Source organism: Neodiprion fabricii, chromosome 4, assembly GCF_021155785.1.
Source record: "Neodiprion fabricii isolate iyNeoFabr1 chromosome 4, iyNeoFabr1.1, whole genome shotgun sequence".
In the NCBI taxonomy this organism is placed as follows: Eukaryota; Metazoa; Arthropoda; class Insecta; order Hymenoptera; family Diprionidae; genus Neodiprion; species Neodiprion fabricii.
The window spans coordinates 27,472,265-27,487,476 of NC_060242.1; the positions used below are offsets into that span (position 1 = coordinate 27,472,265).

Sequence of the window (15,212 nt, forward strand, 5' to 3'; positions counted from 1 at the left end):
TTACCAACACTTGTTCAATGGATTAAAAGAAGGAAGAAGAAAGCCACGTACGTGCGGCTAACTTGAATCCGACGAATGGAACTCTTCCACGTTGATTCGAAAGCACAATTGCCTACTGATCGTCCGCAGTGCAGTTGGTCGCGGCTACTAAAAGTACTCTGATATCCGGGATGCAGTGGAGAGAGACATTTATGAGAGGATGTTGAAAGTTTAAAGGGTATAAAAATGCAATTCTCTTTCAGCATATTAAACGGCGTGCAATTTGATGCCACTTTGTAAACGTGCTCCTGATAAAAGGAATAGCATATAATGCAAAGAGAGCAGGGTATAATTTGGCGGAGAGGGCAAAACGCGAGGGCGAGGGTGCAGGAGAGGCGTGTGCCCTGCACCTATTGCGTTTGTCAGTATATTCCGTGCACGTCGCGTGGGCGCAGGTTCAATGGGTGGAAACGGGACAATGGAGGCGCGTCGAGAGGACCCTTGCAATTTATTACGTCATTATTACTCGGGTGGAAAATAGGAATCCGGAAACCTCCGTACAACGGTCCGATTTAATGCTGATAACTGTCGTGTTCGGGTCATACGCGACATACCGATCAAGACCAACTTGCGTGTCCTCCTTGAACTCATCGTCAGGCACGGTGTCGTTGCATTTGCTGAGAAACTCTGCTAAAAATTGGAAAACCTGCAAACTGTTTGATTGGAAACTCGTACTTGGAAGTGTCGCGCTAATTGTTGACGCGATTACTCTTGACGAGGAAAATGTTCCTTCAAACGCCTACATTTTTATTGGGTGATAAAAAGTTTCGTAGCTGCCCCGAAGTAGACTCGAGAATAGGAAGGGATTACAGCCACTTTGTTTAAAGTGGGGACGTTAAAATACACGAAACCTGACTCCAAGAGTAATACCATCACCCTCGAGTTTTCTCAAGCAATTAGGTAAATACGAAAGAACCTTATGGGTACTGGTTGAAAAAAGTTTACGGTTAGAGCAGAAAGTAGCGATACTTTTTTCCCCCGCGTACTTACGCAATGTATACCTAATACATTTCACACTGCACGATACGAATTTTACCCAATATTCTTAAATGTAATAAATACAAGACAGATGTGTACTTACCAGGCTGTGTTTATTCAGACAGATAGTTTATGCAATATAAACGTGTCAAAATCGGTTTTGCTCTATATTCCCTTCGCGCATCGCTTCTCGCAACACGTTTCGACGAATGTGTGCTCGAAATGTTTCGATTTTTCACCATCTTACGTTTTTCGACCATCTTACGCTGTACGACAGGAAATTGTAGGGTATATTCGAAGATGAATCATGTGTCCCAAGTGTTTTGCTTGTCGTCACGAATCCGAGTGTCGAGCGGATTTGAGGCGTCGTATTTACTCCCGGGACACTCGCCCCGAGGATTAAACATGTATTTCGTGCCTTCATTTTAACAATAATATACAATATACGGTGAATCTGTTAAATCTTTTAAGCCGTTTCAATTTTCCCGTATTATACAGGTTTTGTCACACCAATAGGGGGGAACATCCGGCGACAGAATGAGGCGCAGATTCGACCGGATTATAGTATAATCGTAACGTGCATCTGTGTATTACTTTGTTTATTTGTTCATAATAAATTACCGCATTATTTTATACAAATATAATTTCATGACAGTCACATTCCAACGTCCTTGCATGGTAAGAAATATCAAAGTACTCAATTTATATGCTGAAACTTATCCGTTACTAATACATCGAATAAATCTGAATCTCACAAACAGGTAGAAAAAAAAATAAAAATGATGATGATAACCTATTATATTCAAAGTACAACTCCCCCGACCACTTCCTTCCTGAAAATTGAATATTTTACAATTTACTGAAACAAAAGTAGCGGGCTGCACGAACTATAACTGCATATTGCCCGAGTATATTATGCCAACGAGTCAAATTGAACACACACGATTCCGTTTGAAGACGTTACCGCGTTCACACCCGAGTCGTTGTTTTTTCCCTAAATACCGAAAAATCTACCGACGAATCAAAGATCGAGCCAGCTCCACCAAATTCCAGAAGAAAAAGAAGAGATATTTTTAATTGAAACCCAGCTGTGACCATCCTCCGATTGTTTGAGATCTCCGAGTTCCACACAATGCCGTAGAACACGTTCAGATTTTTTGTCCTTTTCTAAAATTGAAACATACCGAGACGCGTAAATTTCTCGCTCTGTATCTTCTTCTCCTCGTCATCTTCCAAAATGATCGCGTTCTTCAACAGAGACTTAAACCTCGAACAACGTGATTATCTACACATCTTAATCTTATTCGTTAATTTTTTATGCCCCCCTAATAGAGCGTCGCAGTCTGTTCTTCCTCCGAGATCCCGTTGGCTTTTAAGCAGAGATTCGAGGAAGATACAACACGCGACTCCGAATCGGCTCTCCGCCACAGCGAATGTCTCAATCAGTCAAACTCAATCACTCAACGGCGCGGAAGCCGTCGCATCCTATTAGAGACGACGGGGTTCGACTTGCGGCCTATGAGCCACGTGGTGGGGTCCGTTGGTGTTGCGTGTAGAACCCGAAGGGCCGCGACTCCGAGGAGGTCGGTGTTTGCGACGAGGATGGCGCCGAAGTCCGAGGGGGTAACGCCGCGAGCTGGTGCGAACGAAGAGGTACCGGAAGAGGCCTTTGGGCCCTCTTGGCGTGGTGGTGAGTCCCGTGACCCCGGTATCCCTGGTTTCCGGGACCCGTTGGCCTCAGGCGCGGCCTTCCAGGACCACGCCGAACCGTCGCACCTCCTCCTCGAGTCATCAGAGGAGCGACCGGACCCAACGGACCGACGCTGCTGGGACCGTCGCCGTCTGCCGGAACGGGAACTGAGCTTCCTGTAACAACCAGAATCAGGGAATTCTTTTTTCGAGTCTGGGGAGGGGATAAAAATGCTGAAAAAATCTCCTATATTGGTATTTACGGCAATGACGTTTGATAGACACACGTGAAATAAAATCCCTGGTGTGTGATATAAATGAATCTGAGCCAAATCGAATATCACGCAAGTTAATAGTGCGGGCAAAAGACGGTTCTATATAAATATAGAACGTGCGAAATCTTGATGTTTTGCTCTCAATTTGCTCACGGAACAGACTCCCCAAAGAATCATTAAGAAATATTAAAGAAATTTTACAAGATTGTATAGTTATGACGAACATTTGTTGCACCGCACTTGCAGAAATCTAGATTTGTCCATTATGACGATAACGGTCTTTAAAAATGACATCAAAACATTAAAATCGGATCAAAAACACTCGTGTTTAACCGTTTTAAATCCTGTAATCATACAATTGTTGAAACCTCAGCTTTTATCAGCCGCATTAATCATATTCATTTCCAGTACATAGTAGCAAGGTTGCCTTCTCATTCGTGTTCACCATCATTTGTGCAAATAACATTGCTGGAGATTCTTTCTCTTCTTGTAAGTTTTGCTTCAGTGTCATGAATCCGAGCAGGCGATTCTCTAGCGTGAGAACAACGAGCTAGATACCTTGTTTCTCTTTGTCGAAACAAAGGTTTTTAGTACGGGTTTGCTAGTTTTCCACAGTACGAGTACCTGTGTATAAAAACTTCAACTGGAGTCGGAAATACCGAGGTTACGGGTCAGGGTAGTAATTTTAAACGACTGGAATCGCATGATACGTAAAATCACGATCGAGCTGAGTAAATTGATTTACGAGGATCTTTTGACGATAGTAAGCAGCCGAACGTAACTGCAGGTGATGCGTTCGTGCCGGGTTGAATTCTTGCCATTCTCTGTCTGACGAATAATTACGTACCGCGAGATTCTTTGGAAAATACTTTGAAAGAAACCAGCTACAACAACTTATATAATTGTACAGTAATTCAATTTTCCGTAGCGATTCTCGCGAGTCTTTAGTAAAGCTCGGATTCCCCGCAGGTATTCCACGATTAAAAATAAACCGAACACTCGTGCAGCGTTCGTCTTCTAGGCTGACCTCGTTTCCTAACATCAATGACACGTCATGGATTTTGATTAAAACTGAAATAGATTCCCCGCACCTCTGGCCATTTCATCAGTTCCTCTGACGTACGGTGAGTTGTTTTATCGCAAAACATTTGGTCACTAACAGTGGTGATATCGCGAACCTTGCATCGTCCAAGCAAAACATTTCGAATGGAAGCTAGAGTCAAAGTGGCGTGAGAGCTGCGATGAATGGCAGTAACCTGTACGACGTATCGGCAACTGCGTGTTACAATGTAGGAACGATGAAACGGTAAACGGAAAGGAGTGAGAAAAGAGAAAAGAAAAAAGAATAGTAGGAGAAAAAAATCCACGAAGAACGAAGAGAAAGAAGATATTAACGGAGGAGGAAGCAAACTGTCGCCGATCAGAGATGAGATCTGAAGAAAGGCAGCTCTAACAACGACGCGCGTCGAAGTTGGCACTATCTCCGATCGGAATCGAAAATCCTTAATTCAATGCCGTACGAACGGCGGTAGAAAAGGATTATAAGGTACGCGTCGGGCGGGCCGAGACTTTCAGACATTCCTCCACCGGGACCAACTTGTTAACCGCGAGGTCTGACCGACGTCGTTTGTCAATTGTCAATCCGTCGCTTGACGAAGATCGAAGATGCGCCCGTTTCGAACCCCTCCGGGCAACTCGTCCTGCCCGCAGGGCCACACACGAGGCCGTCGAAGGATCGAGGCGAAACCCCGACCCCCGCAAGGATAATCCCTTACCCCCGACCCCCCGACCCCCGCCTTCGACTTCATCGATAGGACGACAAAGCTTTCCCCCGTATATCCTGCGGCGCCATATGGGGGAAAATTTTATACCATCGTTTTTACGCAAGGCTTAGTTTTACATTATATTTTATACATGTATATCCCGCGGCGCGCTTTTACGACATCGGTATGCCGTGTATACCTGTATCTAAAACTATAATTCGTGTTAACTGCGGTAAAATTTTGCATTTGGAAACTTTGTTTGCGAGGTAATTATCACCTTGTTCAGAATTTGTAAACAATATGTTATTTCTAAAGTATACTTGTATAAAAGTGAATTCGGTATGGTTGTATATAACTTCACTTTTTTTATTGAAACTCAATTCATAGATTATATACCGAGTCTGTTTTAGATCATTGATCGCGATCAAAATAATCGACGACGCAAGTTTATGAAAAATTGACCCATTTGATCGGAAATTTTATACCAAAACCTCTTGTTCATTATAAAGTAAAGAGACATGTAAAAAACAGTCCCACTCGCAAGGTTACAAAACTTCGAAGCACGCGGTAATTTTTTATGGATAACCGTATAATGGTAGGAATTTAAATTTATTTATCTTATTATTAATGTATTGGAATAGAAATCAAATCATCGGAGGCGAAACTTGACAGCCAATAAAGTGAAAAGTTTCGAATTTTACAATAAATTTCAATTCAAACAACAGCTTCTCTTTACTACCGATCGCTCACTGTTTTAATCTGAGATAAACTTTAATGAGAATTCTAAAATATCATTATGTACAAGAATATGACGTCGATTGAATTCGAATACTCAAGCTAAGCTGAGTGATACAAAAATATGAATAATCCATGGAAAGAAGTAAAAAAAAAAAAATTATAATTCGACAGGCTGAAAAATATGAAAATCAATCGACGTAATCGTTTGACCATGAAAACAGAAGCCTGCGTAAAGCATAGCGAAGGATGAAATGATCAGAGGCGAGAGCGAGAGCTGCAGGTGTTACACGGGAGAATTCAAGGATCATGAATTCAAGTTTACAAACCAGAACGCGAGATTAAAAAATTCCGGAAGTTCTCGAACGTCTTTCGTGAGCCGAAGACCTCGAGACTGAAAAAAGGAGGGAAAAGACCGACGCGATTCACCCTCGTTGAATATTTCGCTGTGGCATGTAATGCGACGTTCGTAGCGTCTCAGATTTGCAATTCGCTTGTCTCGATCATGCCAGCGGCATAAGAATTATAGACCACAGAAGGAAGTCTGCCAGTGCCACAAATTCTTCCCTGACGTTATCTCGAGGCGTTCATCTCTCCGCGATTTCGAAGAGATGACTAACCTTCGTAGTTCTCGAGTAAAAGCTGCGTCACTTCGTGTGCCAGAATCTAGTGTGTCAGAGATCGATCGATCAGCAATGATTATTCGTCCAGCGACTCGTCGCGACTACCATAAATTTTAAACCATTATTTTCATTCGGTTTTTCCCCCCTAAGCTTTACCACTCGATTCGAATGACGTTCAGACGATTTCCACCGACCATCTTCTACGTGTAATAACACAGTACCAGACGCATGTACGGAACGGGCGTATACATCGATGACCAAGGAGTGACTTCACCTCGACACCGCGAATCATCATGCAGTCCTTTTTCGTTCAAGTACACAGGTATGTGTATTCCGGACGTTTAAAAAAATTCACAGTATCTGTGAATCATCGCCGTATCTTCGTATAATCCATTGTCATCTCTCCCGACGTCGTCCGCAAACATAGGTACAAACATACATGCCTATATCACAAACAAAGCTGAAGAATCACATTGTATGCTCGGCGTCAATCGCGAGATCCGCAAAGCATGCGCGTGCGTCAGACGCGCAGCATCCGCGTTACATCCATAGACTGGACCAAGTTGCAAGAAAAGGCCGAGTCGAGATCAAAACAGATGCTTATCGTCTTGGTAATCGATGTCACCGGTCACGTGACTACAACACCGGGTGACCAGGTCACTGTTGAACGTTATGCACCGTCGTCCTTTTGCCTTACGAACACCGAATGCCAATGAGAATGTCGAAACGGGCGTCATCACGTGGATGAAAAAACAAGGAGGAGAAATTAGACTCGAAACTACTGAGAACGGTCGAAAATTTGCGAGTGAATTTCACGTGAAACAAACTGCGTGAAACTATGTTTCGTGCATGTCCAGGTCCCAAGACGGATTTCAATGTTCACGATTATACTGTACATGGACCTAAGAACGGATAAACCGCATATTGTATAATGGATATTAATAACGGGATAGAACCGAGGACGCGAGGCTCGCACGAGGATTTAACGCATCGGGCGATGAGAAGGAACACGTAGAAATTAATGTAACTCGATACCAAAGGGTATATTGTAGTGGTGCAAGTAGCCACGGAGAAACATCTAATAGAGTTATAAAACGACGCGAGACTCCAGAGAGTAAGTTGCAGGTAGGTATTATAGGTAGCTAGGTACTGTAGACGTAGTAGATTATTAAACTGAAAGCGGTGGAACGACTCATATAGGTACGAGCAATTCACACCATTATAATTCACTCGATACCGCCACGTGGCACGAAACTAGACACGTATTGTGCCTGCAGGATGTCCGGGATTTATGCACCATCATTGCACCTAACGGGAGATAATATCGTCACCATATTATACAAGGACTTTCCGTACTGAAAATTCTTCAACTTCGTTAGCAAAGATTCCGCAGTTCGTGCTACACAGATTTTGATAACATAATATAGCGATCAGGATCAGGATTGACTTGCAAGTTATCTTTTCTGACGGTTCGTGAACGAATTCATATCTCGGATACCAGTCAGAGATCCTTTCCTTCCACAGCACGTGTTTCCAAAGCGTTTCGATACACGAGGACTCCCTTGCGTAGAATAAACCCGCATACGAATATCCCCTTGGGATGAGAACACGTGCCATGCGCAAAGAGACGGGTTTAAAGTTCGGATCACCTAATACCTACCCGGCGTCGATCGGGGGAAAGCCGATTTAGAAAATTATTGCGAGGAAAAACGGATCGAGAAGGGCTTCTATGGGGATTTAGCGTACAGATACTTTGATCGTTGGAGCAATATATCCTCGCTAAATCAAATCCCGGCAACAGGTTATGAATACCTCAGGGTTTCCCAACAAATCCTGCATACGGTGTGTTTTTTTTTTCTCGTTATGAACAGGGTACGAAGTAGGTAATACATTTTCTTGATGAACTGATTGGAATTCTATGAATATAGAAGTGGTGAAAGCCATTGCAACAGATTGGTTTTAAGCTACCTATCATAGTTCGAGGTCATCGGACCGTTTGAGCCCCGTGCAATTTTCACTGACAAGATTCTATTCCAATGATCTTACGGAGGCGTGGAATAATTTATCATTGTAAATGATTAGAAATACTTCGAAAGAACACTTGACTTTACCAAGTGTTTCGAAATTCGTTCCGTTACAGTTCGCATGGTAGGTAACAATAGAATTGAAAACGAAATGTCGACAAATACGTTTCGAACTTTGAGGCAAAGAAACGTGGTAATTTCTCATTCGGTATAATTGTTTTCCCGATGGCGTCAGGAATATCATCGTCTAGGCTAGACGTTAAAGCCAATTATTATACACGTCAGCGGCGCACTGCAGACTCGAAGATAAAATTTTGTGCAGCTCCGTCCCTGTTTTGTAACGCGGCTGGTATTCTTCCAAGCGTAAAACGAGATACCTACTCCGCGTGATTCTACGCGGTTCGTTTGGCGGCGCCTGGGTTCCGTAAGTGCGAAATCCTGGATATGCCGAGGTTTCAGAGAAATTATTAATCAAAGGATGAGAAAAACAACAAGATCCTAGGCGGAGAGGCGAATCCATGCGAGGTATTGACTCGTGGTTAAGTGACACTTGTATCAGCGTGCGGCCCGGAGGCCCCTGACCTTCGACCTGCCCTCCTTCCCCCCTATCCCTATCCTCCCACTCTGCGATTAAATTCCCTCGTCGTCGCGGCTGGCCTGCAGGCCGCCATCTTCGGGAACCCCGTGTTCCGGTCACTGTCAAACCCGCTGCCCAGGTGAGTTGCGATAATTCTGCGCTTTAAAACTTTCCCAAGAGTCTTTCTGGCAATAGCTACGTCTATGCAATGAAAAAGTCTTTTCTACGTATAAGCAGGATCCGAAAGAAGGAAACGATCTGAAGGTTTCACTGTAGGATGATTTCTGAACACGCAAGATCCGAATTTTTTTTTTTTTTTAATGGTTATCTAGATTTTATTGAAATTCCAAATTCGAGAAATTTCAGTTTATACATTACTTTATAAATCGTAGATATACTAACCTACTAAAACTTTATTGACAATATGATTCAATTTGATTTGAAGAAACTTATTACTACAGACAAATCAAACTGTAGATTTTGTCAATTAAATACAAATTTTTCAGAGCAAAAAACTTTACTGATTCAAGTAAACAATTATGTTGCATAGCAGGTAAAGTTTCTAGTTGTAAAATTTCAATCACTTTTCTGGGTATCCGGAATTTCATTATTCTCATATAATACATATTACTGCGAGATTTATCCCGGTGGTGAAAAATTTCACACTATCGTCACGATGCCTTTCTATGCGACGGTGTAAGAAACAAGTATACTGTTATTCTTACCGAAATTTGCATTTGAATGAAAAACCATTTTTCGAAAGTAGAGTGATCTGCAACGAATCGATGCTCGGATATCAAGATGCGACTTAGAATTCGCTGAAGATTTTTCATTGTCAGGAAAATTTCAAGATAACTTCATTGCTTCTACAACGAATTTTAAACTCAGCAATAAGTAGATGCATAAATTGTCTTCTCGAGGAAAGAAAATTTGTACAAATGAATTATTATATACCGCCGATCGTTCGGCGGTGATCCGGGAGTCTTAAGGAACACACGGAGCGGATCCGAAGCGCCCGGAATGTTGGCCGTCCTGGTATCTAGGCGAGTATCTTCTCGCATCGCGATTCGCGCGGCCACCTTCCATGTTCCATGTTCAATGTTTCGTGCCCTACGTTCGGAACGCCGCGAGAAAAGATCCGAAGGTCCATCGAGACCGCTTCGTCGTCGGAAATGCTCCTTTGTGACCAAACTACTGACCGTTTATACCTTTACCCGTAGCCGCCTGGATCCTTCGCCTGTATACGTTACACGCGTTCCCCGATGACAAGCAGAAAGACGTATTACAATACTGTTTGAAATTAGAAGCGGATGATTCTTTTTAGTTTTCTTTTTCTTTTATTGCCTTCGTTTTGCTCTTTGGCCCGACCGCAGGCTCAAAGAATAGTCTCGTACCGAGTGAACGCCATTGTGGTGATTAAGACGACGAAACATGAGAAAATCTTTACGAAAAATCGTGCAATTTATTAGGAATCGGTTTCACGATCGTTTTAACAATTCGTGATTAAGTAGAAAGTATTGGACCAAAATTGAAAAGCAAATAATTATTTCGACGGTGGTTGAAATTTCTTGGAATATTTCATTTAGATTCCTCACAATTGGGTTTCAAATAACGCCGAGCTTACGAAAACGATCCAATTTTCCGCCGAATCCAGAAACTGATTGACCCCGATTTAATCCAGTGTGAGGGTTTCAAGGTATTAAGATACGAGCTGCAGGAGGCGACGTTAGGGTATTTTATCAGGGCAGGAAATCTGCTGTACAGTCAGAAGATAATCTTCATTGTGGAAATTGAGTGAACTATATATTTCGAACGAATTTGTAGTGACAGGATTGCGAATGAGAAAAGAGAAGCAGCTGTTTCTTGAACAGAGTTATCCACGTCAAACAAGCGAATGAACTTATTTCGTCCCTTATCTCTGTGTAATTTCTGCTACGTAGGGTTCAAGAACAAAAGTCCAGCTGACTTTGACGCTGCTGTGTTCATAGTCGGGTGATATATTATCATCGACATCCGATCTGTACCTACGTTCCGTGCAGAGGCAGCTGCGAATTAACTTTACCGTAGAAGAGTGGGGATTTCAAAATGTAGCAGGATTAGAAAATAGAAGGCTCGGAACATCGAATTTTCAAAAACGCGAAAATCTGTTTCATGAAATTTCAAGATGTGAAAAGTAGAAGTATACAGAAAAGTCTAAATGCAGGAAGATCAAGGTAAATAAAGTTGAAATATACAATCTTCAGATTGAATAAAAAAAGCAAAAAATAAATTCGTCAGAATTCTGTATTTCGGCTTTCCACACTCTGACCATTCTACATTTTAACTTTTCCATGATTCAACTTTCTGCAGCTTAAAATTTTGTAAACCGACTTGACGTTTCCGAAAACCCGATATTATGTGTCCCTTCTATTTTCGGATCTTTTCACATTTTACCACCGCCAAGATAAAATGATCAAAATTTGTAGACCTTCACGTTTGATAACGCCTCCCACCTTTTCTTTCTTATCAATACGAGCATCCGGACGGGCCGTTATTTTAATAACAGTAATTTGGTTCATCGAATCGGCGATATCATCCCGAGTACGTACCTAGTTGATCTGCAACCGTAGTGCAGAAATCGTGCGTTCGCTCGCCCTAGAAAGGTCCGCGACGAGGACGCGATGACCTTTCGGCAGGTCACGGCTTAGTTCCTTGAGATTTACAGGTAAACGTGCAGCTCCGTATGCAGAGACCCAGTTCACCGGGGGCGATTGGCGTCCTTAATACACGCCGACGAATCGGAGCCGGAGCTTATGGAGGTCGGGAAATCGGCAAAAGCCCTGTAACTGCACTTACACGCCGGGTGGCTGCATCAAGGTGACTCACGATCGAAACACTTCGGCGGCAACGTACATTCGTTCCTACATTAGGACGCATGGCGTGACCCCGTCAAAAACGTGGGCCAAACTCCCCCCAGAGCGCACATGTGCTCGCAAGGGAATTTCTATGTGTTACATAGACGCCTGTAACCTTACACACATGGTTATGTACCTATTCACGTCTATGGCTCGTCGATTCATCGCGGGGGGTGTGTTTTTCCTTAACGGGCGGGGGGGGGGGGGGGGGGGAGGGGGTTCCCCTGGGAAGCGGACCGATTGCGGAGGGCGTCAAGGGCTCGATCCTATATCGAGGGGATAAAAGGGAAACTGCGGTACACTGGGCAGCCTCCCCATAAACTGCGGGGCTCTTTTGAAGAAAGGTGACGATAGTTATTTCGGAAAGAGGCGATCTGTCTGTCTCTGTGCAGCTCAATTCCCTGCGACTATTATTTTACGCCAAACGAACGGTTACAGGAATAATGAGAGGTTACCTGTAATGAGAATACGAAAAAGAATAACGTGGTAATTTACTGCTTATATGGTGTACGGTTTTAATGAGCGATGAGAGAAAGTGGCGACGCGATGTTGACGACTGTGCGGGATTTTTTAGTTACTTTAATTGGCAAAGTTAACCATCCGGACGGACAAAACGGCATAATAATAACGACGATGGCGATAATTCGCGGAGCAATGTACGAAGCTACTTGACGAATTGATCACGTTGACAAACGAGAAAGATCCAAAGTCTCAGTCATCATTGCGGTGTCTTGTCTCATTAATGTATTTAAATGATCTTTTTCAAGTTATATTGTGAGGAATAAACTTTCTCGGAAAACAAGTGGAACGTGACTGATTGCGAATCCGTGTTTCTCTCATCGATGCAGAAACGTGGCTCACACCGCGGTTCCATCGAAATTGCATCCGTGCCTAAATGCAGTAATTTCATCAACGTTATAAATAGAAATATTGTACATCTTCCGTTACGTTACGGTCCCTGTAACCGCGATTACACACGTCACACCGTATATGGTCTGGAGTGTACTGTATTACATTTGTACACCATGATTAATTCATATTGTGAGTATCGTTCTACCTTTATCCAATTAATTTTTTGACACCTTCGTCATATCTAACTTCCTCGAAATTGCCGCAACGCCTGAAAAAGTGACGTGCGTGACTAACGTAAACTGAAACCTTGCGAAGCTGCGATCTCTTCAAGAAAGTCCTTTGGTTGAGACATTGGAAGCAATTGTTTAGGTACACTTATTTCCCCCTTTTTCTCAATTTGTTTATGAGAAGTCGATGATACAATGGGACCCTCCGATCACACGGAGTGTTGCGCTGACTATCGTGTGTAAGCGTGTATTTTACGTCTGAGAGTTACTTCCGGTCGCGGCAGGTTATAATATACTTGCGAAATAATCCAAGCGCCTAAAATTTGCTACGTGTATCATTTTTATGATTGCGATCGTTTAGTAAATACAGTTGAAAGACGAGGCGGAGGAGTTAGATAACGAGGACACGAGCCGAAAGGATCTGGTACGGGTATAAAGGACCTTGGAAACTTCGCCTTTCAAATTATTAAGGTATAATATCCGCTTTGTAGCTCGAGACTTCGGTACCGGAACTTATTATGCGAAGCGTAATCGCTTCCGGTTCTTTCATTGTTACAATATCAAGTTTAATTAATGTCGATTTTAATCAGGATTCAGATAACCGCTTCGGAGGCGACGCTGGGAAAGATAATCGCTGCAATCGCGCTCCCCCGAATTTTCACCTGTCATGGCAATCATATGTGCAGGAACTAGACCGAACTTGAAATCATTATTCGAATATTTCAGTCATTCTTACAGGCACGAAGAATAACAAAAGACGCGAGAAAATAATACATTCGTTATCCTTACATTGTTGAGAGAAAAGATGTGTAAAAAAAGTAAATCTGTCAATTTTTATCGCCTCGGAAAAAAAAAGTTTCAAGTCTAACTTTGATCAAATTTAGAAAAATATTGAAACACTTTTCTGCTTCATTACTAATCGTCGAAAATTAATGATATAACGTCATAGCGCGAATCGTTTTTCTTTCTACTACAAACGGTAATTCGACTGTTCCACTGTCCTAATCGTCGGAATATGAAGTATAAAAAAAAAAATCCGACTCATCTTAGAAAATCAAAAAGGAGAAAAAAAAAACCTACAAACTAGAGATTTTCTCCAAGAAAGAATTTGTAAAATCCCTCCGAGAAGCGTAAATATAAAATTGACGTTGTTGTAACAAGCCGACGAAAATAATAAGCCAGGCGGCGAAGGCTGATAACCAGAATGACGACCGCGGTAGAATACACATCTATAATAAAATTGATGGACCGTGAATAGGGCGCGTAATCCGATAGTCCCCCGTGATCGTAGAGGCGGTAAGCCTCGGCCGAGAGAAAGAGAGAGAGATCGGGAGCAACCCTTCGTTTAGTCAAATCCCTAGAAAGTACTAAAGGAACCGAACGAAATTTATTTGGATCACTCACCGTGCGGCGATTGGACAGACGTCAGGTTCGCCGCCGCGTCCCCCTGGGGCACAGTCGACGACTGGCTCGCGGGGGGTTGCAGGAGCAGGAGACCCCGTCCTTTGCCCCCGATGGGTCCACCCCTCCGGGAGCCCCGGGGACGACCCCGTTTGTTGGTTCCTCGTCCGGCGGGACGGACCCGAGATCCGACCGAGCCGGCGAAGGTGAAGTGGTGGGTGAGTCGCGACACCTTAGGGGGTTCGATCGGCCCGGGCGTCGGGAGGGTGGCGTGGACTTGGGGGTGATGGACGGGCGTCGAGACGGGTCCGTCGACATCGACGACGAGTCCTTCGTTGCTCGTGTCGTCCTGAGGGATGTAAGCGCTGCCCTGAGACACCTGAAAGCGGTTTTGATTAATCGATGTTCGTCAGCGCACTGAGGAAATAAGAAGTATATTGTGTTACAGGTGCGGGAATTTGGGGATTTCCGATTAGTGTGAATCTTGCAGCACGAGCCAAGGCGAGCGCTGCAATCACACGAGTCAGATATCACCCATCCGCACGTGTGTGACGCACGCTATTCTTTTCCAACACCTGTGAAGGAAAGTTTCAATCGAGAAGCAACGAAGGTGCGACTGACAGCGTGGAAAATTGGGGTTAGGTAACTTATGTTCGATAACACAGTGGGCAAAATTGAGTTGTTCGTAAGTGCGCATGCGCCAAAGAAAGTTCCAGTATGTAAAATACAGCATTTGAATTGTGCGCATGCGCCAACGTCGTTTTATCGCACTGTTAGGAAATGGAGCAATTTACGCACGCTCTACAGCCTTCGAAAATCGAATTTTTCAAGCAGGTGTTGAAAAAAATTCATTTTTTATGGTTACTAGAAAAATCTGGTGAAATGCAAGTATCGTTACAATAACGGTTTGGATACTTTTTGAATTACAAGGAATATTTTGTACCAGTAAGTATTTTGTGTGATTACAATTGTCAGTACAAAGTAGTCAACCAAAATCAATGTAACGTAATCACAACAGGAAATGTCTCGAAATGGCAGGACAAATTGTACAGATTTTAACCTTTAGATGCTTCACTTCGGTAACACGGTGAAGTTAAAATTTAAAAATATCAATGATTTACTGTAAAAAAACGCG

General features: G+C 43.1%; 1 protein-coding gene across 4 annotated transcripts in view; it reads right to left on the reverse strand.

Moving 5' to 3' along the window:
- Positions 1–1,589: 1,589 nt before the first annotated feature.
- Positions 1,590–15,212, reverse strand: part of LOC124180831 (chromatin-remodeling ATPase INO80) — a 37,221-nt gene continuing 23,598 nt past the window's right edge. For 2 of the 4 annotated variants that reach the window (XM_046566676.1, XM_046566677.1), the window contains 2 exons: positions 14,081–14,456; positions 1,590–2,883 (listed from right to left, as the gene is read on the reverse strand). In XM_046566676.1, the coding sequence (XP_046422632.1) occupies positions 2,534–2,883; positions 14,081–14,456 (726 nt within the window). In that variant the 3' untranslated portion in view covers positions 1,590–2,533. Of the gene's footprint in view, positions 2,884–14,080; positions 14,457–15,212 lie in introns of those variants that run through there. The other 2 variants (XM_046566678.1, XR_006870316.1) reach the window with 2 other exon arrangements.